Here is a 24,384-nt window from a genome sequence, read left to right on the forward strand (position 1 = left end):
TAGCTTCTATTTTAAGCCAATCATTAATTTGACTATCTGAAAATTTAAAAGTGATGGATATTAAGTGCTTTTAACTTCCTGGTTTGCTATGTGAATATTTTAATCTGATTGGTAATCTACCTGCTTGCTGACATCACTGCTGAAGGGTCACTGACCTGAAAGGTTAACTGTTTCTCTCTCTTCATAGATGCTGCCAGATCTGACTATTTCCAGTATTTTTTGCTTTTACCAGTTTCATAATGGATCAGTAGGGAAGAACAATTTTAATTTACAAACAGCAGCTTGCATGGGTGCATATTATGCAAATCAGGTTAGTATAATTCAAATTGAAGATCACATGAATAAACCTAGTTTCAAGGATGGTACTGCTTTTAATCAAATGTGCAGAGGTAGTTTTCATGTCAGGTTTTTGAGCTACTGTACTGGAGTCTGCCTTTTAGAAGCTGGCTTCAGTGACTATCACCAAGATGGTTTCAGTTGGATCTTCTCATTTGTAAGCAGAATAAGATTCGTTTAGGCATCAGACATGAAACCAAGTCCTATGTGCTTTTGCATTTTAGTTGCTGTCCTTGAGGTTCAGACAGTTACCCAATTCGTGAATAAATCAAAAGCCAGGGCATCCAAGCTATATCCCAAGTTGCTGATATTACATGAAAGTTAATGGGAATCTTACATAAATGCCCGCCCCCTCCTCCCTCCATTCCTGCCACGGGTCCATGGCAATGCCCCACAAGAGTGCAAGATACTACTGGGTTACATGATTTTATGGAGCTAAATTCCAACCTCCAGTGGCAAGTCTACTTCTGCAGCTTTTATTAGTCAACAGACAGGTAGGTCAATCAGCAAGTGCGCTGGAGCACTGCAGATTCACCAGGCTCTGGCACCAGATTAATGAGTGAGGGGTTGACCTGCTTCTGAACTTCATCATTGGAGCCATTTCAACCCCCAGGGAGAATACACTTTACTCCCCTCTCCCCCAGGTATTAATCACTAATCAGGTATTATACAGACAAGCACAAGTTTTAGTCCTCACTATGTGGGCAGCAGATAGCAGGAACCCTCCTCAAGCAATATAACCAGTACAGCTCATCATAAAACATGTGTGTATTGCCAGCATCCACCTGACCATAGTACAGGCACAGGCCACATTCCATGGAAAGGCTATTTGACCAGTTAGAGCTGCAGAGCTTTAAGTGCAGATGTCTCACTCTACAACTCAAGCATGCTAGGCAACAAACCAGAGTTTGATGAATGAACAACAGCACCAGATATAAGCTGACTTCTGTCTGTAGGCAGTTATCAATGTAAGGAACTAACAAGCAACACAGTGGAACTTCTTTTAAGGGGCATCGTAAAACCATTTTCCATTAATATATGTACAATTAACTTGTTAATGAGGATCTTAAAAAGCAAGAAATACAAATTACTTAAACCCTTTTTAAAACAAAAAACTTACACAAAAAAGGGGAAACAAACCCAGCCCCCTCCCATCACCTCTGCAACCTTGTACACCATACATCACATTCTCCCCCTGCTCAGAAAGGGAAACTACACTGTAAAACCTGCAACTAATTTGGGAAAAACTGTAAAGTTGAATAATTTGTCTGGTTTTGCTAAAGATCCATTCAATTGGCAGGCTGCTCACAAAGTGTTGAATCACCTTTTTTTCCTGAATTGAAGTGGTTTATTCAAACTATGATCCATCTTGCTGCTGCTACTCATCCAAATAAAGACAATAAATCATGCCAACAATGGCTTCCAGGTAGACATTTATTTGCACTTTATTGAACCAAACAAAAAAAAGCAACACACGCTAGCCAGCTGAAAAAAAAAAGAGCAGAAACTCAGGCAAAGAGCTATAAGCTTTCTTCTCACAACAGAGGGGAAAATCTCTCTACATTCTGATTACACTGTATTGGCAAAACTTTACAATTTGCTATGTTTTGGCTATGAAGTCCACAACATCAGAAACATTTTTTTTTTAAATGATCAATACAGATGAATGTAACTTTGAAGACTTCATTATACATATCTGACAACATCAGCAGTGATGGGCACCATTACTCTGCATACAGCATACCTACCTAAGAGTCCTCCTGATAGTACAGGCCCATCATAAAATTTTACTTTAGCACTAAATACATCTTTTCTATTATGAAAAATGTACAGCATATCAGAATCTATTGTTTGTATTATCTGTGGTACAGTTAACAACAGACCTGCCAAAAAGAATCCGTTAAAGTTTTCATAGAAAATGTAGAGAGGGGAAACTTAGGACTTTGAGCGCGACCTAGACCTGGAACGAGACACAGATCTCGACACAGACCGAGAAGGTGAACATGACTTTGAATGTGATCTGGCTTTGGTGATCGATTTGGACCTGGAACGAGATTTAGATTTGGCCTTCGATCTGGACCTTGACCTAGAACGAGATGCAGGACTTGATTTTGACTGTTCATTAGAGTCCGATTCCCCATCCACTTCTTCACCTTCACCCTTAGTTTCTTTCTCAGTATTTGTTTCTCTAGCCTCCTCTTCCTTTTCTTTTGATTTTGATCTTGACCTAGATCTAGATTGTTCCTGGTCACCTTTTCTCTTCCTGCTCTTACTGGTACTTTTAGTCTTGCTTTCACGTTTGCTACGCTTTTTGTTCTTCTCACTTTTGCTCCGACTCCTGCTCCGGCTTCTGCTTTCACTCCTGCTCCTCTTCCTGCCTTTTCTTTTTTCCTTGCTCTTGCTCCGACTTCTACTCTTACTCTTCTCTTTGCTTCTGCTCCTACTTTTACTCCTGCTCTTACTCTTCTCCTTCTCTTTGCTTCTACTTCTACTAACACTTTTTTCTACATCTTTACTCTTACTCCGACTTCTACTCTTCTCTTTACTAACACTCCTTTCTTTCTCCCCATTTTCATTTTGGTTCTCAGTTTTTTCTTCTCCATTGTTGTCTTTAATTTGTTCAACACTCCTGCTCCTACTTTTCCCCTCACTTCCACTCCTACTACTAGCTCTGATTTTCTTCTCTTTACTTCTGCTCCTGCTCTTGTTTTTGTTTTTGCTCTTGCTCACACTTCGACTTTTGCTTCTACTTCCACTCTTGCTCCTGGAGTGCGTGCCAGACCTGAAAGAAAATGCAGGGAATGTTAAACATTTACTGAAGAACAAATTATGAACTGTAGCTTAAAACTAAACATCTACATAAATAGATTTGTGATATGATTTAACTGCCCTAGCAGAGTGACTTTCTGAAACGGTCTAGTTGATAAAATGCACTTTACTGCCTCCGTCTCTGTAAATCATTCCTAATTAAGCTATTTCTGTGATCCATATGTGGTCTATGAAATGGTAATGCATCAGACTGGTCTCAATAACAGCTGGAACAGAAACAGCCTTTCGACGACTTCAATATTATATCACAGATGCAACACGGTACAAGTGCGAATTATTATTTCAGGTCCGCTATCTTATATTGATTTCTGCAGATGACAAATTTCCCCATCACCCTCACAACTGCTCTGATTTTCCACATTTTTGCAAAGGCAAATCATTTGGCAGTACTTTAATTTTTTTTTTAAATGTATAAGACTTTAGAAGTTGAAATGATCTAAAATTACTCCGCAAATTACTTTTTCCAAGATTTTACATTTGCTCTTCTGTAAGCAATTCACATTCCTATCTCAGTAAATTTCAACAGTAAGATACATCTCCTTCCATGCCAAATCAATCTTCCAAGACTGGTGTCTCAACTTCTTCTGAAGCATGAAATCCTAACCCCAATATTTTGCTGTATATAAACTGAAGTGGATCTGAATGATTGAAGTAAAGTGAATTGGTATTATGTACACACCTAGATTGAGATCGACTGCTCTTACTGCTTCCACTGTGGCTTCGACTCTTATGAGAACGGGAACGATTTCTGCTCGGAGAACGAGACCTAGTTTTTAAAAAAAATAGGTGAAGGGAAAAAAGGCATGAAAATTCAATTTAGCAGTAGAATAGCTTGCATTCCCATAGCATCTTTAACACAGTAAAATTTCCCAAGGTGCTTCACAGGAGTGTCATACAAAAAAATTGATACCGAGCTAAACAAGGTATTAGACGGGGTGACTAAAAGCCTTGTCAAAGAGGTAGGCTTTAGGAGGGCCTTAAAAGAAAGAATGTGTGGTGAGATTTAGGGAGAGAATTCTAAAACTTCTGATTGAGTTAACAGAAAGCACAGTCATCAATGGCGTGGGGGAGAGACCAGAGTTGGAGAATTGCAGTTCTCAACAACTTGCATTTATATAGCACCTTAAATGTGGTAAAATGTTGTAAGGCACTTCATAGAAGCGCAATCAGACAAAGTGACATCAAGCCAATGGAAGAGGTATTAGTACAGATGACTAAAAACGTGATCAGAGGTTGACTTCAAATGATTGAGGGGTTTAGGGAGGAAAATCTAGAGCTTAGGTGCTAGATGGCTGAAGGCATGACCAGCAATGGCAGGGGGAAAGTACAGGGGATGCACAAAAAGCCAGAGCTGGAAGAATTTTTTTAAAAATTCTTTCATGGGACGTGGGCATCGCTGGCAAGGCCCACCCCTAATTGCCCTTCACAACTGATTGGTTTGCTAGTCCATTTCAGAGGGCAGTTAAGAGTCAACCACATTACTGTGGATCTGGAGTCACATACATGTCAACCAGACCAGGTAAGGATGGCAGATTTCCTTCCCTAAAGGACATTAGCGAACCAGACGGGTTTTTACGACAATGGATGATAGTTTCATGGCACCATTAGAGACTAGCGTTCAATTCCAGATTTTTATTAATTAATGGAAATTAATTAATTTAAATTGCACGAGCTGCCATGGAGGGATTTGAACCCGTGTCCCCAGGGCATTGGCCTGGGCATCCAGATTACTAGTTCAGTGATATTACCACTACGCCACCGTCTCCCCCAAGGCAGAGTTTTTGGAGGGTTGTAGGACTGGAAAAGGTTACTAATATACAGGGGCAAAGCCATTGTGGTATTTGAATGACAGGATCAGAATTTTAAAAGGGAGGTGTTGGTGGACTGACAGCCAACATGAGTCAGCCACCACATGGGTGAAGGCTGAACAGGACCTGATGCAAAATAGGAAATGGGCAGCAGTTTTGGATGAGCTTAGATTTATGGTTGAGTTTAGAGGTAACAAATGGTTTCAGCAGATGGACTTAGGTAGAGTGGAGATAGGAGATGTTCCAGATTCAGTCACACAATGCTATGAAATTCCAGCACTAACAATAATCAAAGCTCACTCAAAATTAACAATGGCCCACTGGAGAGAGTGATGACCGAGCGTTTGCGGCACTGTTCTTCGAACATGCAGCAAGTGTCCTGCACAGGCAAACAAAAAGAATTTGAAATAGTTTTGATACTTATGTGGGACGTTGTTGTTTTTTAAAAAAAAAAGTAGCTTCCTTTCAAGGAAAAGTTTTTAGTAAGACCAACAAACCCACAATTCTCTGCAAATTTTAACAACCTCTCACACCATTATCTTCAGACCTCCACTATTAATTTAAAATAGACACTGAAATACCTTGAATGGCTGCGGCTCCTGGAGTACGAGCGTCGTCGTCGTGACGAAGGCCTATCTTCAACCAATCTGATTTTTCTGCCATTAACTTCTGTGCCATCCAGTTTTTCAAGTGCTCTTTTCATATCAGAGTAAGACTTAAATTCAATTACACCTTCATTCTTTCTTCCTTTATGTGCATCTGCATATGTAACTTCACCTGCTTGACGCATATAATCCTACAAAAGTACAGTATAATTAGGTTTTCTGCCTGATTTTTTACTTTCATTTTTCATTCAACATTTCCTATTTCATTATGTTCAAAAAACATAACCATTTGACAGATTTACAACTTTTAGCAATGCAGCTGAACATATTGTATGCAATGATTATAGGAACTTTAGAATTACCAGTTATATAAAAATATTCATCTGTTGTACTGCACTGCACTAATCATTTTGAACAAACCCAAGCTCATTCACATAATACCCACATAACTAAGTGCCAAACTTTCACAAATACATTTTCTCATAATGCCAAGACTCTGTGAAATAGGATGTGAACAAAACATGTGCATTAGTTGTTTGGTTGAGAAGTCTAATCCAATGTAAGTGGCTATGTGAATGTTGATTGCACCTATCTCAGAACACATGTCCAAATAAAAATTAAACTCCAAACCAGAACTATTGCTCACAATGCTTTTTTTGAAAATAAACTTAATGTGCTTTAGTATTTCACATTGCTCACGGGAAACAGGGAAGTAATCATAGTTGTATTAGATAATACTTTTATTAACACTCCGGACACTTTGTATCCCATCAAGTAGTGTATGCTTTTGCTAACTGCCTTTTTCCTCTGCAGCATCTGTCATTACCCCAGTTAAAACTGATGATCAATACTAAAAATATCAGAAAAGCACCTAAACAAATTTATAAACCATATTCAATATTTTAAATGGCAAATTTATATGCATCCATTATTAATCCTGCTTCTAGACTTCAACCTTACATACTATTCCAGTGGTTCTTATGCAGGCACTTTACCTTCAGAAATGAAATCCACCTGATGTTCCACTGTCTACTTTTATGGCACCATCACCACAAGGATTGCAGTGGTTCAAGAAGGCAGCCAACCATCACCACCTCAAGGCAACTAGGAATGGGCAATAAATGAGGTCTTGCCATCGTCACCAACATCCCGAGAACAAATAAAAATATTGTGGGTACTATAATTTCCATTTTTGCCACCCCCTTCAACTTCCTTAGATCTAGTGTAATTTGCATGTTAGTGCTTATATTATTCACATTTATTAATCCTTTCAAACATAGTTTTAACTGTGTACAGATAACACTAAGCTATCAACCTCATTTCTACTCTACAGACCCAGGAATTTGTTATATTGCAAATGTGTGCTAAAATATTAAGTCATAGAGCATTACTTCAATCATTAGTTGGTGCATTATAATCAGGTACCCACACAAAAATTACTCTTACAAAACCCAATTTACTGAAATAATGAGCAAGGAATTGTTAATACCCAAAAAAATTTAAAACCCAATTATCTCCTATCCCCTTTAAAGGCATGAACTTTTGTTGGGGTACTTTCTAAGGAAACCCGTCACTCCCCCATCCCTCACCCAACTGGCCTTTCTTCGTAGGGGAGCCTTGATAGTAGAGTGGGCCATCACAGGTGAATCTGACTCCAGCTCTCGCCTGATTTCCACACAGGTGCACTTTTTTTAAGGAGAGATTACTCGATAGTGATCAGGAGAAGGAATCTGGATGATTGTCCCCTACCTAGCCCAATTGTGCTTATGCCAATTGCAATACCTATGTACTCATGCCACTATTGCTGAATCAGATAACTCAAAGTGATCAGCATCAAACATGGGTATTTATGGTCTACATGGCTCAATTACACACTTGATTCACAGAGTGGGTCATCTGCTTATTTTAATCGTGTCAACATTCTATCCTTTAAGAATGTAGATAGAAAATAACTACATTGATAGGTTACACTTCAGATTGCTGGGTACCTAGTAGATCGCATCGTGCTAAACTGTGAAGATTTTAAACTAAATGCAGCTAAAAGTTACATGTTTAACAAAAAAATCTAGTAACCTACAACTAAACTTTGACTCCGAATATTTCCTTGCATGGTCTACAGCTATGCACTACTTAAAGTCTAAATCCATATTACGTGAAGCTTTGAAAACATCCTTCCCCAAAAAGGAATCTTCACCATATACTTTGTGACAAATCTTTCAGTCACACAAGATACAAACAAACCTTTAAATCTTGCCAGCTGCACCGACTAGATAAATTTTCCACAATAAGTCTATATTCTGTACGTGTTGGAGGTCCATATCTGTCTCTTCCAGATCTTCTATAACCATAACCACCTTTAAGGTGACAGGTAAACACAACAGCAATATTTTAGTTACTGCGCGTACACTGATTTTCATTCCCTACTAAAAATAGATTACATTGATAAAATTACAAACACGAGACATCTAAATATTAACACTGCATCCCAGCAATTTAAACTAAACTATCACCCCATTACACTATAAAAATTAACATTACTTTTCACTTCAGAAATGACTTCATAAATCGGAACTATTGAGAGAGAGAATTCTACATTACAAAATTAATTTTACTTTTATAGATACCAAATATTTTAATAGAATCAAAAATTTACATGAGCATGCATAATAAATTACATGAAAATGATAATGATTTGATAAAGTAACCAAACCACTAAACCAGTTACCATCTATACTTACGGTGAAAAATGGTTTTCAGAATATCTGACATGAAAAAGATTTCAGGCACCTATTTTCAGTTTTATCACATCTGCCTCTAACCCTTGGGGTCCTCACCACCCAGGTCTAATGGCAAGAGTAGCAGTCGTCACATGGCTTCCTTAAGGTCAGCCAAAGGTCAATGGTCTTAGGTCTTAGAGCCACTCATGGAAAGGTAACCCAAGGCCAGCAAATGGAACAGGCAGTCATCTTAGCCTCAAAGGACTCTTTTAATTAAAACATTGAGGTCTTTGTTAAGACTATGGTATCAACAATCACAATGAAAACATCGATTCAATTATAATTTTAAATGACTTACAAAAATTGTCAAATAATGAACATTAGGTATATGCGATTAAATACAAATTCTGAAAAGACAGCTTTTAACGTGCAAATGTTTAAAGTTATTACAAATGTAAATTGCTGCTAGTTATTCTATATGATCAATTCAGATTTTGTACAGTTTGACTTATTTTATAGTGTTTTACATTAAAGAAGTTCAAATTATGACTAATAAAGTGAAAATGCTTACTGCGCTGAGAGGTATAGCCACCATCCCTTCGAGGACCTCTAGCATGTTCAACGATTACTCGTTCCCCACAAAGTTCTTTACCATTCAGCTCATAAACAGCATCATCTGCATCTCGAGGATCATCAAATTCAACAAAGCCATATCTACAAGGGAAAAACAAAAAAATTCAAAACAATTCCCACCACATCTAGCACTTAGTAGGCATTTACAAACAAATGGTAAGCCCCAGACTATCTGCAGATATAGGCAGGAAATCTCAAATCTGGTAGTCAAATGGCAGAAAGGGTGAGAGCCATAGCCTGCATACACAGCATGTGCAGGAAGAGCACTAATACACGACACTGATTTGGAATGTCCACAGTAACAAAAAATAAATTCAAAGTATTTCTCCTAGACCGACAACCTAGCAGAAACCTAGCAAAGTACATGGGCATCTTAAAGTTATACTGCCATACCTGCGCATGACCACTAAGCTCGCCTGTCAAAAATTCACCATTTTAGCAGAGGACTTACCCTCTTGAATTCAATAAGTTAACTTCACTAAAATAGTAGAAAATTGATTTTCTGGTGAATGCATTCTTCACTAGTGTCGCACATGATCACTTCAAAATCTCGGTTCTCCTCGTGAACAGTTTCTTTCTCAATTATCAATATATCCTACAGATGCTTAAGTTTGACTTTCACGGTTTCCCTTGGCACAACAAAAAAAATCTGGTTTTCCAATACACTGTAAACTTCTCATAGCAACCCAATATTACACATTCTTACAGGAGATAACAAGGTTGAAGAAGGTAGTACAGTATATGTTGTACCTATTGACTTTCCAAAGGCATCTGATAATGTACCATGTAACAGACTTATTCAGAAAACAGCACGGTCCATTAAAGGGACAGTACTAACTTGGGTTTGTAATAGGCTGAAGAATAGGTGGCAGACAGTAGATGTAAAATGATGTTTTTCTGACTGTAGGGAAGTATGCAGTGCCCCCCCCACCCACCTCCCCCTTCTCCCTAAGGATCAGTATTAGGATCATTCCTTTACTACTCTGACATAAAATGGACTGGACTTGAATTGAATATTGGGAGTATACATTTGAAGTGTGCAGATGATACAAAACTTGGCAACATAGTAAATTGCGAGCAGGATATTACAGACTTCAGGAGGACATGAATGGGCTTATGAAATGGCAGATGCTACATTTGATAGATTAAGTGAAAGTGCAAAACTGTGGCAAATGGACTCCAATACAGGCAAATGTAAGGTCAACCATTTGGACCTAAAAAGAAACATAGAAAATAGGAGTAGGCCATTCGGCCCTTCCAGCCTGCTCCGCCATTCATTATGATCATCCAACTCAGTAATCTGTTCCTGCTTTCCCTCCATATCCTTTGATCCCTTTCACCCAAAGAGATATATCCAACTCCTTCTTGAAAACATACAATGTTTTGGCCACAACTGCTTTCTGTGGTAGTGAATTCCACAGGCTCACCACTCTCTGGGTGAAGAAATTTCTCCTCATCTCAGTCCTAAAAGGTTTACCTCGTATCCTTAGACTATGATCCCTGGTTCTTGACTCCCCCACCATCGGGAACATCCTTCCTGCATCTATCCTGTCAAGTGCTGTTAGGATTTTAAAGGTTTCTATGAGATTTCCCCCTCACTCTTCTGAACTCCAGCGAATATAATCCTAACCGACTCAATCTCTCCTCATACGTCAGTCCCGCCATCCCAGGAATCAGTCTGGTAAACCTTCACTACACTCCCTCTATAGCAAGAACATCCTTCCTCAGATAAGGAGACCAAAACTGCACACAATTTTCCAGGTGTGGCCTCACCAAGGCCCTGTATAATTGCAGCAAAACATCCCTGCTCCTGTACTCGAATCCTCTCGCTATAAAGGCCAACATACCACTTGCCCTTTTTACCGCCCGTTGCAGCTGCATGCTTACCTTCAGCAACTGGTATACGAGAACACCCAGGTCTCACTGTACATTCCCCCCTCTCAATTTATAGCCGTTTAGATGATAATCTGCCTTTCTGTTTTTGCTACCAAAGTGGTAACCTCACATTTATCCACATTATACTACATCTGCCATACATTTAACCATTCACTTAACTTGTCCAAATCACCCTGAAATCTCTCTGCATCCTCCTCACAACTCACCCTCCCACTCAGTTTTGTGTCATCTGCAAATTTGGAGATATTACATTTAGTTCCCTCATCTAAATCGTTAATATATAACTGGGGTCCTAGCACCGATCCCTGCAGTACCCCACTAGTCACTGCCTGCCATTCGGAAAAAGACCCGTTTATCCCTACTCTTTGTTTCCTGTCTGCCAACCAATTTTCTGTTCATCGCTATACACTACCCCCAATCCCATGCACTTTAATTTTACACGCTAACCTCTTATGTGGGACTTTGTCAAAAGCCTTCTGAAAGTCCAAATAAACCACATCCACTGGCTCTCCCTCATCAACTTTACTAGTTACATCCTCGAAGAATTCTAGACTTGTCAAGCGTGATTTCCCTTTCGTAAATCCATGCAGACTCTGTCCGATTCTACCACTGTTCTCCAAGTGCTCTGCTATAAAATAATGGACTCTAGAATATTCGCCACAACCGACGTCAGGCTGGCTGGTCTATAATTCAGTTTTCTCTCTACCACCCTTTTTATATTAGCTACCCTCCAATCTGTAGGAACTGTTCCAGAGTCTATAGAATCTTGGAAGATGACCTCCAATATTTCTAGGGCCATTTCCTTAAGTATGGGATGTAGATTATCAGGCCCTGGGGATTTATCGGCCTTCAATCCCATCAATTTCCTCAACACCATTTCTCTACTAAAACTGATTTCCTTCAGTTCCTCTTTCTCATTAAACCCTGTGTTCCCTAACATTTCTGGTATGATATTTGTGTCCTCCTTTGCGAAGACAGAACCAAAGTATGCATTTAGTTGGTCAGCCATTTCTTCGTTCCCCATAATAAATTCCCCTGTTTCTGACTGTAAGGGACCTACATTTGCTTTCACCAATCTTTTTCTCTTCACATACCTATAGAAACTTTTACAGTCAGTTTCTATGTTCCCCGCAAGCTTACTCTCGTACTCTATTTTCCCCTTCTTAATCAATCCCTTGGTCCTCCTTCGGTGAATTCTAAACTGCTCCCAACCCTTAGGTCTGTTTTCTCTGGCGAATTTGTATGCCTCTTCCTTGGGTCTAATGTTATCGCCAAGTTCTCTTGTAAGCCATGGTTTGGCTACCTTTCCCATTTTACTTTTGTGCCAGACAGGAATAAACAATTGTTGCAGTTCATCCATGCGCTCTTTGAATGTTTGCCATTGCCTATCCACCGTCATCCCTTTAAGTAAGGTTTCCCAATCCATCATAGCCAACTTGTGCCTCATACCTTCGTAGTTTCCTTTATTAAGATTCAGGACCCTTGTCTCAGAATCAACTACATCACTCTCCATCTTGATGAAGAATTCTATCACATTATGATCACTCATCCCCAAGGGGTCTCGCACAACTAGATTGTCAATTATTCCTCTCTCATTACACAATACCCAGTCTAGAATGGCCTGTTCTCTAGTTGGTTCCTCAACAGGTATTTTCAACAGGAAAGAATAGGTACTTTCTAAGTGGCGAAAAGCTAGGAACAGTGGAGGTCCAGAGAGACTTGGGGGTAGGTACATAAATTAAAATGTCATGAACAGGTACAGAAAATAATCAAAAAGGCTAATGGAAAGTTGGCCTTTATATCTACAGCAGTAGAATACAAGGGAGTAGAAGTCATGCTACAGCCATACAAAACACTGGTTAGTCCACACTTGGAGTACTGTGAGCAGTTCTAGGAAGGATACACTGGCTTTGGAGGGTGTGCTAATTGGCCTACTCCTGTTCCTAATCCAGGTTAAGTGTGAACTGTTGTGCTTTAAGAGCAACATGGAGAGGCAGTGTAATGTAAAAAATATGAAGGGGGGGGGGGGGGGGGGATGGGGAGGGGTGCAAAAGCAGAGGGACACAAGAGCAGAGGACTCATATTCACAAATCCTTGAACATAGGAACTGAAGTAGGCCATCGAGCCCTTTGAGCCTGTTCAGGCATTCAATAAGTTAATGACTGATCTGTGACTTAACTCCTTGAAGGTGGCAGGGCAAGTTGATAAGGCAGTTAAGTAAGTGGATGGCTTTGTGAATGGGGCACTGAATGAAGTTATGCTAAACTTTTACAAATCACAGGTCAAGCTTCGAACTGGAGTATCATGTACAATTCTGGGCAACACACTTCAGGATGATACCAGGGATAAGGGAGCTCAGTTAAGCAAAGAGATCGGAAAAGCTGGGATTGTTTTCTTTGGAGCAGAGAAGGTTAAAGGGAGACCTAATAGAAGCATTCAAAATTGAGGGGTTTTGATCGAGCAAGTAAGGAGAAATTGTTTCCTCTGGGAAATGGGTCAGGAACCAGAGGTCATAGATTTAAAATACTTGGCAAAAGAACTAGAGGGAAAAAGGAGAATTTCCACCCCTCCTCCCACCCCAGAGGATTGTAAAGAAAACCGGAATACACTACCTGAAAGGGTGTTGGAATCAGATTCCATAGGAACTTTCAAAAGATAAATGGACATGCATTTGCAAGGTTATGGGGAAAAAAAGCTGGGATGTGGGACTAAATTGAACAGCTCTTTCAAAGAGTTGGCACCTGCACAATGGGCCAAGTAGCGCCCTTCTGTGCTGCAAGATTCTATGATTCTACACATGCTAAATGTCCTGGCTTGTGCAGGGTATTGTGTGATGTGACCACATATCAGATCGTCTTCAAATCACCAAACACCACTAAATGAGGCTTAGTTAATGAATATTTGAAATACTAAGTTGCTGAAATTTTAATTATACGACTGATCACAGATAAAGCACAATTAGGGCAGCACTAGTAAAGTAACAATTAGAATCAAGTATTCTTGTAGTTATTTAATACGTTTTTGTCTAAATGTGATCTATTAGCTGTTTGACTGATTTAAAGTCAAAAAAACAGAAATTCCAGAAACACCTCCAACCAGGGTTTGAAAACATTACAACTTTTCAAATCTACTTCCAAGATATGGCAAGCTATTTCATTTGGTACCACTGGAATAGAACACTCAAAAATTAGATCATTGACGCAACCTGACCAGTAACACGTAATATAGATAACTAAAATAATTAGTGTGGGAAAGCAGGGAGTTTGTTAAAGGGAACAATGGTACAGCAAACTGATCAATGAATAGATCCAAAGGTCACACACAAATTTATGAAACCAACAGCCTATGCTTACCTGAAATAAAGAGAAAAATAAAGATGCTAGGCTACATTAGTAGAGTTTAAGAAAAACAGGGAGAACAAATCAAACACGATTATTACTGCTGCATATGGTATTGACCAGGCATCATCCGGATTAGTGTATAATTGTAGGAAAGATAGAAGAACATTACTGCCCGAGGTTACAGAGGCAAACAATAGTAAATCTGGCACAGCAAGTGCGTGCATATGGAAAGAATAGCGATACAAGGATAGTGGAGTTGAAGCCCAGGATCAGCTACGATCATATTGAATTGTGGGGCAGTCTACTCCTGCTCCTAACGTTCTTATATGAAGAGTAGATACCGTTGATCTCTTAAAAATATTAAGATCTTTTGCGCTTAATGGCTTTTTGCTGCACCTACAAAATCATGATTGAATCAAGATTTTCACCTTAAATATAGCAGTTTGCACTCATGGTTGGAGAGGGAATCAGGCACAATGTGCCATTAAGTTCAGATGCTTAACTTTAAATTTATGAATTTAAGGGTATTGGTTTTAAATAGTTTCGGAAAAAACCAGCAATCCCACATACAAGCATTATGACACCATTTCCTAAGAAAATGGAATCAGGCACCACACAATACAGGATGTAATTATACAACATTTAGGCAATGTACTTGTCAAACACTTACTGTGTCAATTCCATTGCCTTCTGATCAGGAAAACTTCAGCAGATTTTACAAAACAGGGAACACAAATTAGTTTGAATAAGCCTTATATCTGAGAATACCAAAATTCTAAACATTAACCTTAAGCAGAGAGCTGCTAAGGTTCAGAAATCCATTATTATTTGATACTTGTCCTTGATTTTCATATACCCACATTGGATTTAATTAGTGACTTGAATGAAGGCACATTGAGTATATTCACATTTGCAGATGACACTAAATTAGGAGGAACAAGAAGTTGTGGAGATGGGAGCAGGAAATAACAAAGGGACACAAAATAAATAAATAGGCAAAACTATGGCAGATGGAGTTCGATGTTAGGAAATCTGAAGCAATCCACCCTGGAGCACAAATTGGAATATTCTCTTAATGGGGAAAGACTAGGAGCTGTGGAGGACAAGAGGGATTTAGGTGTTTACAAACATATCACTAAAAGTAACTGCACAGGTACAAAAAGCAATCAAAAAGATCAATGGAAAGTTGGCCTTTATCAAGTGAAGAAATAATGCTTTGGTTGAATAAAGCCATGGTCCGACTGCGTTCAGTTTTGGGCACCACACCTCGAAGTATGTACTGGCCTTGAAATGGGTGCAACTGAGTCACCAGAATGCAGCCAGAGCATAAAGGGTTATAGAACATAGAACATAGAACATAGAAAAATACAGCACAGAACAGGCCCTTCGGCCCACGATGTTGTGCCGATCCTTTGTCCTCTGTCAAGGACAATTTAATCTATACCCCATCATTCTCCTTTATCCATATACCTATCTAAAAGCCGTTTGAAAGTCCCTAAAGTTTCTGACTCAACAACTTCCCCAGGTTATATTGTGAAGCTGGCATTTATAAACTTAGAACTAGCTTGGTAAGGAGCAAAATCAGGAAGCATTTTTCTACTGAAAGTGTAGTTGAAATCTCACTCCCCCATAAAAGGCTGTGGAAGCTGAGTCAATTCAAATTTGAAGATTAAGATTCTTAGATTTTTGTCAGGTAAGGGTATCAAGGGAAATGAGAAAAGGCAGGTAAATAGAGTTGAGATAATGATCAATCATGATATAACAGGCTTCAAGGGCTGAATGGCCTAGTCCAGTTGCCATGTTTACATACAAAAGGACCTGGGTGTTCCAAATGTATTTCAAACATCTGGCTTGTTGAATAATAGATCTGAGAGCATCTGGAAAGTTCAGCAGAAGACAGCATTTTTAATTTTAGTGATCGAAGACATTTCAGGATCTTTGAAGATTTTATGCTGTAATGCGGAATTTTAAACGATTGTTCTGCATGTTCATTTTGTCAGTAGCGAGAGTCACTAAACACTGGAATGCAACAGCTCAAAGTCTATGTCAAAGAATATATCAATAGGTAATGAACATACAAATTAGGAGAAATAGGCCACTTGGCCCTTCAAGCCTGCTCCGCCATTCAATATGTTCATGGCTGAACTGACACTCCACATTTCCACCTACCCCCAATAACCTTCCACCCCCTTGCTATCTACCTCTGCCGTCAAAATATTCAAACACTCTGCTTCCACTGCCTTTGGAGGAGGAAAATTCCAAAGATTCACAACTCTGAGAAAAGATTTATCCTCATCTCTGTCTTAAATGGGCGACCACTTATTTTCAAACAGTGACCCCTAGTTCTAGATTCTCCCACAAGGGGAAACATCCTTTCCACCCTGTCAAGACCCCTTAGGATCTTATGTTTCAATCAAGTCACCTCTTACTCTTCTAAAATTCCAGCAGAGACAAGTCTAGCTTGCCCAATCTTTCCTCTTAAGACAGCCTGCCCATTCCAGGTATTAGTCTAGCAAACCTTCTCTGTACTGCCTCCAACACATTTAGATCCTTCCTTAAATAAGGAGACCAGTACTTTACACAGTATACTGTACATGGTCATGTTGCTTGTCCAACATCCAGTCTCGAATAGACAGAAGTTTCCTCCAACTAAATATTGGGAAAACATGAAGCCATTGCATTTGTTCCCTAGACAGGTTTCCCAGTCACTGTCTGAATACAGCACAAGCCGAGAGGGAGCAAGGTCACGATTAGTACTTGTAGCTAATTTAATATTTTGATACTGAATGAAAGCAAAATCAGAAACATAGGCTGATCATTTCCAATGTGTGAACAGATGGGAGATGATGGTTGTGTTTCAAAGCTTGATTCAGTATGAAAAAGTGGGAACAGACCTTTCGCCCAAGTGTCAGGAGTTATTTATTATAGAAAAGCAACAAAAAAAAATGCAAACACTTCAATGGGTCAGGTCAGTTGGTACAAACTCCAGCCCACCTGCTAGGGAAAATAACCAGAAATCAGAAAGTAACAGAAGGTTGTATGCAATTTAGGCAAAAATAAAAAGTTATAACTACACAAAGAAAATTCATTACCATGGCAAATCTAACTAGATAAAAGCAAGATCACACAGATTTTAAAAGGATGAAAGGTCACAGACCTGATTAAATGTTAACTGTTTTTCTCTCCATAGAAACTGCCTGACCTGCTGAGTATTTCCAGCATGTTATATACACACAAAACTATAAATATACATTTTTTTTCATCAAATTTAAATTTCATCTGCTTTTTCATTTTATACAATATTAAGATTACACAGCAATTGTGCAGTACTCAAACAGGTGACCTGATTTTGGTCAACCAAGCCTTCCTAGGCATTAATGAATCAGTAGCAAGACTAGAACTGCAGGCCTCCACTTAGGCAGCCAAATTTTCCACCAGAAACAGGCAAGCATCTCATTCAGCTCAGCAAGTCAGAGTTTGATGACAGTTATGACCCTAATATCACTGGTAGTTTTAGTGCAGCACCTGCCCAGGGGTAAACTCACCCACCAGAGAATGGGACATGCCCAGAACCAGTGTCACTTAAAGGGTTTGCTGACAAGAATTAAAATGAATTTATTTGGCAGTGCTTAATTTCAGGATAGCCTTTATTACTTTCCCTGCTGAGGCTAATGATCTTTCTCTTCATTAACACTCTCCTTTGCCACCACCAAATCTGCCCAGCTCTCCCTTTAACTCATTGCTGCTGTGTTCCGTGGTTGTCTTGCCAGATTTCCAGTCCTCCCCAACACTACAAACTACCTATCAGTACACAAAATGAACAGCCAGCTCATTAACTGAACCAACAGGATAGATGCTGGAAGGATGTTTCCCTTGGCTGGGGAGTCTAGAGCTAGAGGTCAAAGTCTCAGAACATAGGATCAGGCATGTAGGACTGAGATGAGGAGAAATTTCTTCATTCAGAGAATATTGTGAATCGTTGGAATTCTCTACCCCAGAGCTTTGGAATGCGAGTTGTTGAGACTATTCAAAACAGAGATTGATAGATTTTTGCATAAGCAAATCAAGGGTATGGGATAGTGCGAGAAGGTGGAGTTGAGGTAGATCAGCCACTATCTTACGGAATGGTGGAAGAGACTTGAATGGCTGAATGGCCTACTCCTGCTTCTATTTCCTTGCGTCCTAAATGAGGATTAACCATCAAAATGACTTGGACCTCACACTGACAGCATCCAATGGGCATCATAATTGCTCTGCCCACTGAAGACTATGATTGGGGCCAGCATCTGATGTCACAAAAGAGCACGTTTTGTACTTTGAGTGCCCGACAATGTATGCCAGGTTGCAATTTATACAAAGACTCAAAATAGCACAGCTTGCCTTTCACATTCTGCTCAACAGCAACACTGATGATTGTTGCAGTTATAGCATAGTTAGGGCATTGTTGATAAAGTCTCAGTCTGAATAAGGTCAACTAATAACTCTATTTACACATCTCTACTTACACTCTCCATAAGCCTCTCTAGTTAGCATCCTTTGTGCTGTTACACTTTTCTTCCCAAAGACCATTACTATGTGACTATTAAAGCATCACTACAGTGACAGGGGTTGCTGTCTCCAGCATTAACCCTTTCAGATCCTCATACTACAACAAAGTGATTACTGACAACGCAGCCAGCTGCTGACATCATTAGACTGCGCCAAGATGCGCAAACAGGCTCCTGCACTCTGCGCGTGCGCGGCATTCCGCATTGCCAGGACTGGTCGGCGCATGTGCAGATAACATCATCGTGTAACGCGGGTAGATAGCGGTGTGGAGGGGTTGAGGAAGCGAGGAGCCAGTGGCCGAAGACCTCTCCTCCTCCCCCCCCCCGGGCCACAGACTGCAGTCCGCTCGCTCCCCGCTAACCACTCCACCACCCCCCCCCCACCCCACCTGCCCTCTCCGGCCAGTGTGCTGCCAGGGGTTTACCTCTGGCAGCTGCCTGAATGTCACAGACTGTGTCATTTTAGTGGAGCAGGCTGCATTTGCACATGTGCTAGTACAGCACCACCTAATGGTTGCGTTGTCAGCAAATGCAGCCATACTATAATGGTCAGTCTGGGAACAGCAGTATTATTGGTAGAAATCTACCATACAAGAACACATGCACCATCTCAATTTCTGAAAATTCAAATGCAACATTTTCAGTAGGTTTAATTCCAGTAAAGCCAAGCTCTTAAAAACCATTTCAAATTCCACTTTTGAGTCCCACTTGAATTTCCAGAGAAAAATTTAGAATTCGTGTATTAGCATAAATGGCATCTGGTAAAATTTTGTGGCTTATGTAAAGGAACAGTTCTGGTTCTTCACATACTTGCCCACTTTACCATATTTCTGGTTAGTTTTACTACAAACAGACATCATAATATAATAAACAAACATGTCCCACATTCATTTGTAGTGTGTTATCACTAAGACCAAGTGTAATGGTGTGTCTGATGAATAAAGAGTAACATACATTAAAGAGCACAGGTTATATGTGAATTTCTGCCCTAGCATACATTTACCACTAAGCTAAATAAACCTCATGGCAACATTACAATAGGGATGCAAGGCCAGCATTTGTTGCCTATCCCTATTGCCCTTGACAACCGAGGGGCTTGCTAGGCCATTTCAGAGGGCAGTTAAGTGTCAGCCACATTGCTGTGGGTCTGGAGTCACACGTAGGTCAGACCAGGTAAGGATGGCAGATTTCCTTCCCTAAAGGACACCAGAATAAATTGAAGCAATTCTCCAGTGAACTAAAACATACTGTCCACGTTTGTTATTGAAACTACTTATATCTCAGACCTTTGCAGCACCTCCCCTTCTAAATGCACACTACAGAGATACAAACAGTATCTTTACAGATGTTAGATAATTTAAACCTGACTCAGAGTGGCACTTTCATCACATATAAATATATAGTCAAAAAAGTGAGTTAAACGGCCATAAAATTGGGTGGTACAGTGGCTAGCACCACAGCCTCACAGCTACAGCTTCAGTTCTGGGTACTGCCTGTGCGGAGTTTGCAAGTTCTCCCTGTGACCGTGTGGGTTTCCGCCGGGTGCTCCGGCTTCCTCCCACAGCCAAAGTCTTGCAGGTTGATAGGCAAATTGGCCATTGTAAATTGCCCCTAGTGTAGGTAGGTGGTAGGAGAATTGAAGGAAAGTGGGGATGTGGTAGGGAATGTGGGATTAGTATAAAACGGGTGGTTGATGGTCGGCACAGACTTGGTGGGCCGAAGGGCCTGTTTCAGTGCTGTATCTCTAATCTAATCTACCCCTTCACAACAAAGTCTGGACTGGCAGAAGTCCGGACTGGCAGAAGTATACTGCTATGGAATACTTATACAAGAGCTTCAGGGTCACTATTCATGGTGCACAGCAACATCCAGCTGTTCAGCTGGATTTAACAATTAGGATCTGCAGTGAAATTTAAGAACACCACCTTGCCAGCCATAGGAACCAGTGTAAAACAACCGGAAAGCAAATTAGCAGTATCAAAGGTATATAAAATGAGCAATGTTCACAGCTAACATCAGCAACCCTATTTTAACAAGTTCAGTGGCAGAAAACAAAGGGCGGTTATTGACGAGTGTTTTTGCGACTGGAAAGCCATATCCAGTGGCATTCCACAGGGCTCAGTACTGGGTCCCCTGCTTTACATGGTATATGTTCTTATAGGAAATACAGATTTTAAATTAGTAATAGGTTGAATGGTTATGGAGAACAGGCAGAAAAGTGGAGTTGAGGCCAAGATGAGATCAGCCATGATTGTATTGAATGGCGGGGCAGGTTCGAGGCGTTGAATTGCCTACTCCTGCTCCTCGTTCTTGTATTAAGAATTTGGACATAAATGTAGGGGGCATAAGTGGTTTGTACACGACACAAAAATTGGCAGTGTGGTTGATAGCGAGGAGGATAGCTGTAGGAAGTTATCGATGGACTGGTCAGGTGGGTAGAAAAATGACAAATGGAATTCAACCCGGAGAAGTGTGAGGTGATATATGTGGAGGTCAAACAAAGCTAAGGAATACACAATTCATGGGAGAATACTGAGAGGTGCAGAGGAAGTGAGGGACCTTGGAGGGAACATCCAGATTCCTGAATGTAGTAGGACAGGTCGATAAGGTGGTTAAAAAGGCATATGGAACCCTTTCCTTTATTAGCTGAGGTATAGAATACAAAAGCAGGGGGGTTATGCTGGAACTGCATATATCATTGGTTAGGCCACAACTTGAGTACTGTATGCAGTTCTGGTCACCTCATTACAGGAAAGGATGTAATTGCATTAGAGAGGGTACAGAGGAGATTTACGAAGATGTTAGGACTGGAAAAATGCAGCTATGAGGAAAGATTGGACAGACTGGGGTTGTTCTCAATGGAATAGAGAAGGCTGAGGGGAGATTTGACTGAAATGTACAAAATTGTGAGGGGCCTGGATAGTGGATGTGAAGGACGTATTTACTTTAGCAGAGAAGTCAATCACTAGCGGGCATAGATTTAAAATGATTGGTAGAAAGATTAATGGGGAGATGAGAAAAGATTTTTTCACCCAGAGGGTGGTGGGGGTCTGGAACTCTCTGCCCGAAAGGTAGTTGAGGCAGAAACCCTCAACTCATTTCAAAGGTGTCCGGATATGCACCTCAAGTGCCGTAACCTGCAGGGCTATGGACCAAATGCTGGAAGGCGGGATTAGGCTGGATGGCACGTTTTTCAGCCAGCACAGACACGATGGTCCAAGTGGCCTCTTTCTGTGCTCTAAACGTTCTATGATTCTATGACCAACCTGCCTGTAATTGGCAGTGTTCATTTCAAGAGTTCTAGCATTGTAGTTTTAAACTCCTCTGCTTGTCTTCGAAATAGTGCCATGGGATTTTTTACATCCACCTGACAGAACAGACAGGGCCTCAGTTTCATCCAAAAAATGGCAGCTCCAGCAGTGCAGCACTCCCCAGTACATCACTGGAGTGTCAGCTTCTGACACTCAAGACTGAGTGGGACTAAAACCCAGAACCATTTTGATTCAAGAGTCAAGATCTGCAGTAAAATGCATATGGTTCAACTGGACTGAGTCCTGTGATGAGGGGATTGTCCTAGGAGGAGAGGCTGTGTAGGCTAGGCTGATATTCCTTGGAACTTATGAGAAATGATGTCATTGAAACATATAACATTCTTATCTATGAGGCCTGATGAGAGTTAGATGCTTAGCCTGGCTGGGGAGTCTTCAAATAGAGAGTTGCAGTATCAGAATAAGGAGTCAGTTACTTGAGACTGAGATGAGAAATTTCTTCACTCAAAAGGTTCATTGCTTTATGTTCTTACATTAAATGCCAATTGCAAGCAAAATGCAATCAGAAACAGAGGACGAAAGAGAGTGAAGAGGGAAAGACAGAAAATGTTGGCGTCTGTTTTGGTGGGAAAATCCCAGAAAGTCACAAAACTACTTACACGTCCTGCACAATGCGGTGCCTGCAGCCGGAGGGTTGCAGATTGCAGAGGCGCGCGTGCACACCATCAGTCGCGGCAGTACGCGCGCGCGCGCACGGGGCCGCCGCCACTGGTTTGGCGCGCGTGACGCACCTAGTACCAACAAAGAGCAGCGGCGAGACAGGGGGAAAAAAAATTATAAGCAACACGAGGCTTCACCGAGATCAAGAATGGCGCCGGCCCGAGACTGTGCGGAGAGATGTCGGTTTGTTTCCCACCCAGTCGCCCCGGGTGTTTGTGCAGTAGGGGATGGGGGAAATGAACTGGGCCCCGGGAAGAGGGTCCGGGCCCGAGTCTGAGGGGCGCTCGCCGCACGGGCGCCATTTTCTTCGCTGGTGTTTGACGGACTCACCCGTTCTTGATATCCACCTCCAGGATTTTTCCATAACCCTTAAAGAACCGCTCCACGTCCCGCTCCCGCGCCTGGTAGCTCAGCCGGCCGATATAAACGCGCGGCATCTCTCTCTCTCCCTCTCTTTCACACACACGCTGCTGCTACCGCGCTGTGAAAGTCACCGTCGCTTCAGCTCGCTGGTCGCCGTGCATAAGCGCCGTTACCCGCAACGTCACTGCGCCGTCTTACGTCGCGCCCGTCACGTGTATAATTTGCATAAAGGGCGCTTTCCATTGTGTTTCAATTTGGAGGGAGCAGAGGTTAAAAGGGATGGAAGAACTTGCATTTATTTATTTAGAGATACAGCACTGAAACAGGCCCTTCGGCCCACCGAGTCTGTGCCGACCATCAACCACCCGTTTATACTAATCCTACATTATAATTAATATGGATACAAGATGGCTCCTGGGCTGGAAGCTCCCTTACTGTTCAATGATATCCATGGCCATCTGCTCCCATTCCTAATGTTTTCTCGCCCAATCTACCCTCTTAAACTGTTTAAACTCCCCTGGCTCTTTAAATCAGTTCATTTTAGCCCTAACTAAAAGCTAACAGTTTAGTGCATGTTACCTGGGCCCACTGCCCTCCCCCAGCCACACCTGCTCTTTGTTTTGTCAATGAAATTGATGCGGATGAAACTGACGAGCACAGCTGTCGATACTTTAATCTCCGATCCTGCTGTCTTCACCGCCCAGAGTGTCTGCAGCCACGGCAAGCGGTAAGTCCATTGAGGTGAAGAAGGAGCAGCGGGACCCTAGAGAAGTCTTGAGAAAAGGTGCCCCGATCACCCAAAAAATCCACGAACGGCCCCCCAGCCGCAACTTCAAAGCGCCCCCGGGAGATGGCTCGGAGAGCATCTGCAGCGCACTGTCGGCAATGCTGCATGCCTTTATTTAAACCACTGGAAAAAAACCCCTTAGTGAATGTAATCACCTCTGTAAGTCTGCCAAAAGATACTTCACCTCCTGAAGGACGTGGATGAGCTTTCCGGACGTCGATGGTGGGCACTAGGGACCTTATTACCTGCACCTGCTTCCCCCCCCCCCCCTTTTCCCCCCTTCCCTGCTCCACCCTCTCAGCTCACCCCCCAACAACCCCCCCCCGCACCATCTTCCCCCCACACCCCCTTCCCCTGCACCCCCCCACCCCCTTACAGCCCCCTTCCCAGCTCCCCCTCGCACCCCCCCCTCCCTCCACCCCTCCCCCTCGCATCTCCTCCTCCCACAGGCACCATCCTACACCTGTGTAGGGGCCCTAACAACTCCACTGCCTTGTGGGCGTTTCGGGAGAGACCAAGGCTAAGGGAGTAAA

The 24,384-nt window shown here is 41.5% G+C and overlaps 1 protein-coding gene across 2 annotated transcripts; it reads right to left on the reverse strand.

Moving 5' to 3' along the window:
* Window positions 1-1,765: 1,765 nt before the first annotated feature.
* On the reverse strand, window positions 1,766-23,246 carry LOC137347264 (serine/arginine-rich splicing factor 4-like). Of its 2 annotated transcripts, XM_068011589.1 has the most exons (6): window positions 23,032-23,246; window positions 8,867-9,009; window positions 7,820-7,932; window positions 5,555-5,769; window positions 3,845-3,931; window positions 1,766-3,118 (listed from the first exon to the last, which is right to left on the reverse strand). In XM_068011589.1, exons 1-6 carry the CDS (start codon window positions 23,136-23,138, stop codon window positions 2,272-2,274), a joined length of 1,512 nt encoding a protein of 503 aa, XP_067867690.1. In that variant the 5' UTR covers window positions 23,139-23,246; the 3' UTR covers window positions 1,766-2,271. The 2 variants fall into 2 exon arrangements, with proteins under 2 accessions (XP_067867690.1, XP_067867691.1); XM_068011590.1 differs by lacking the exons at window positions 8,867-9,009; window positions 23,032-23,246 and adding an exon at window positions 8,317-8,504.
* Between the last annotated feature and the right edge of the window lie 1,138 nt (window positions 23,247-24,384).

This window comes from Heterodontus francisci, chromosome 31 (genome assembly GCF_036365525.1).
Source record: "Heterodontus francisci isolate sHetFra1 chromosome 31, sHetFra1.hap1, whole genome shotgun sequence".
Classification (NCBI taxonomy): Eukaryota; Metazoa; Chordata; class Chondrichthyes; order Heterodontiformes; family Heterodontidae; genus Heterodontus; species Heterodontus francisci.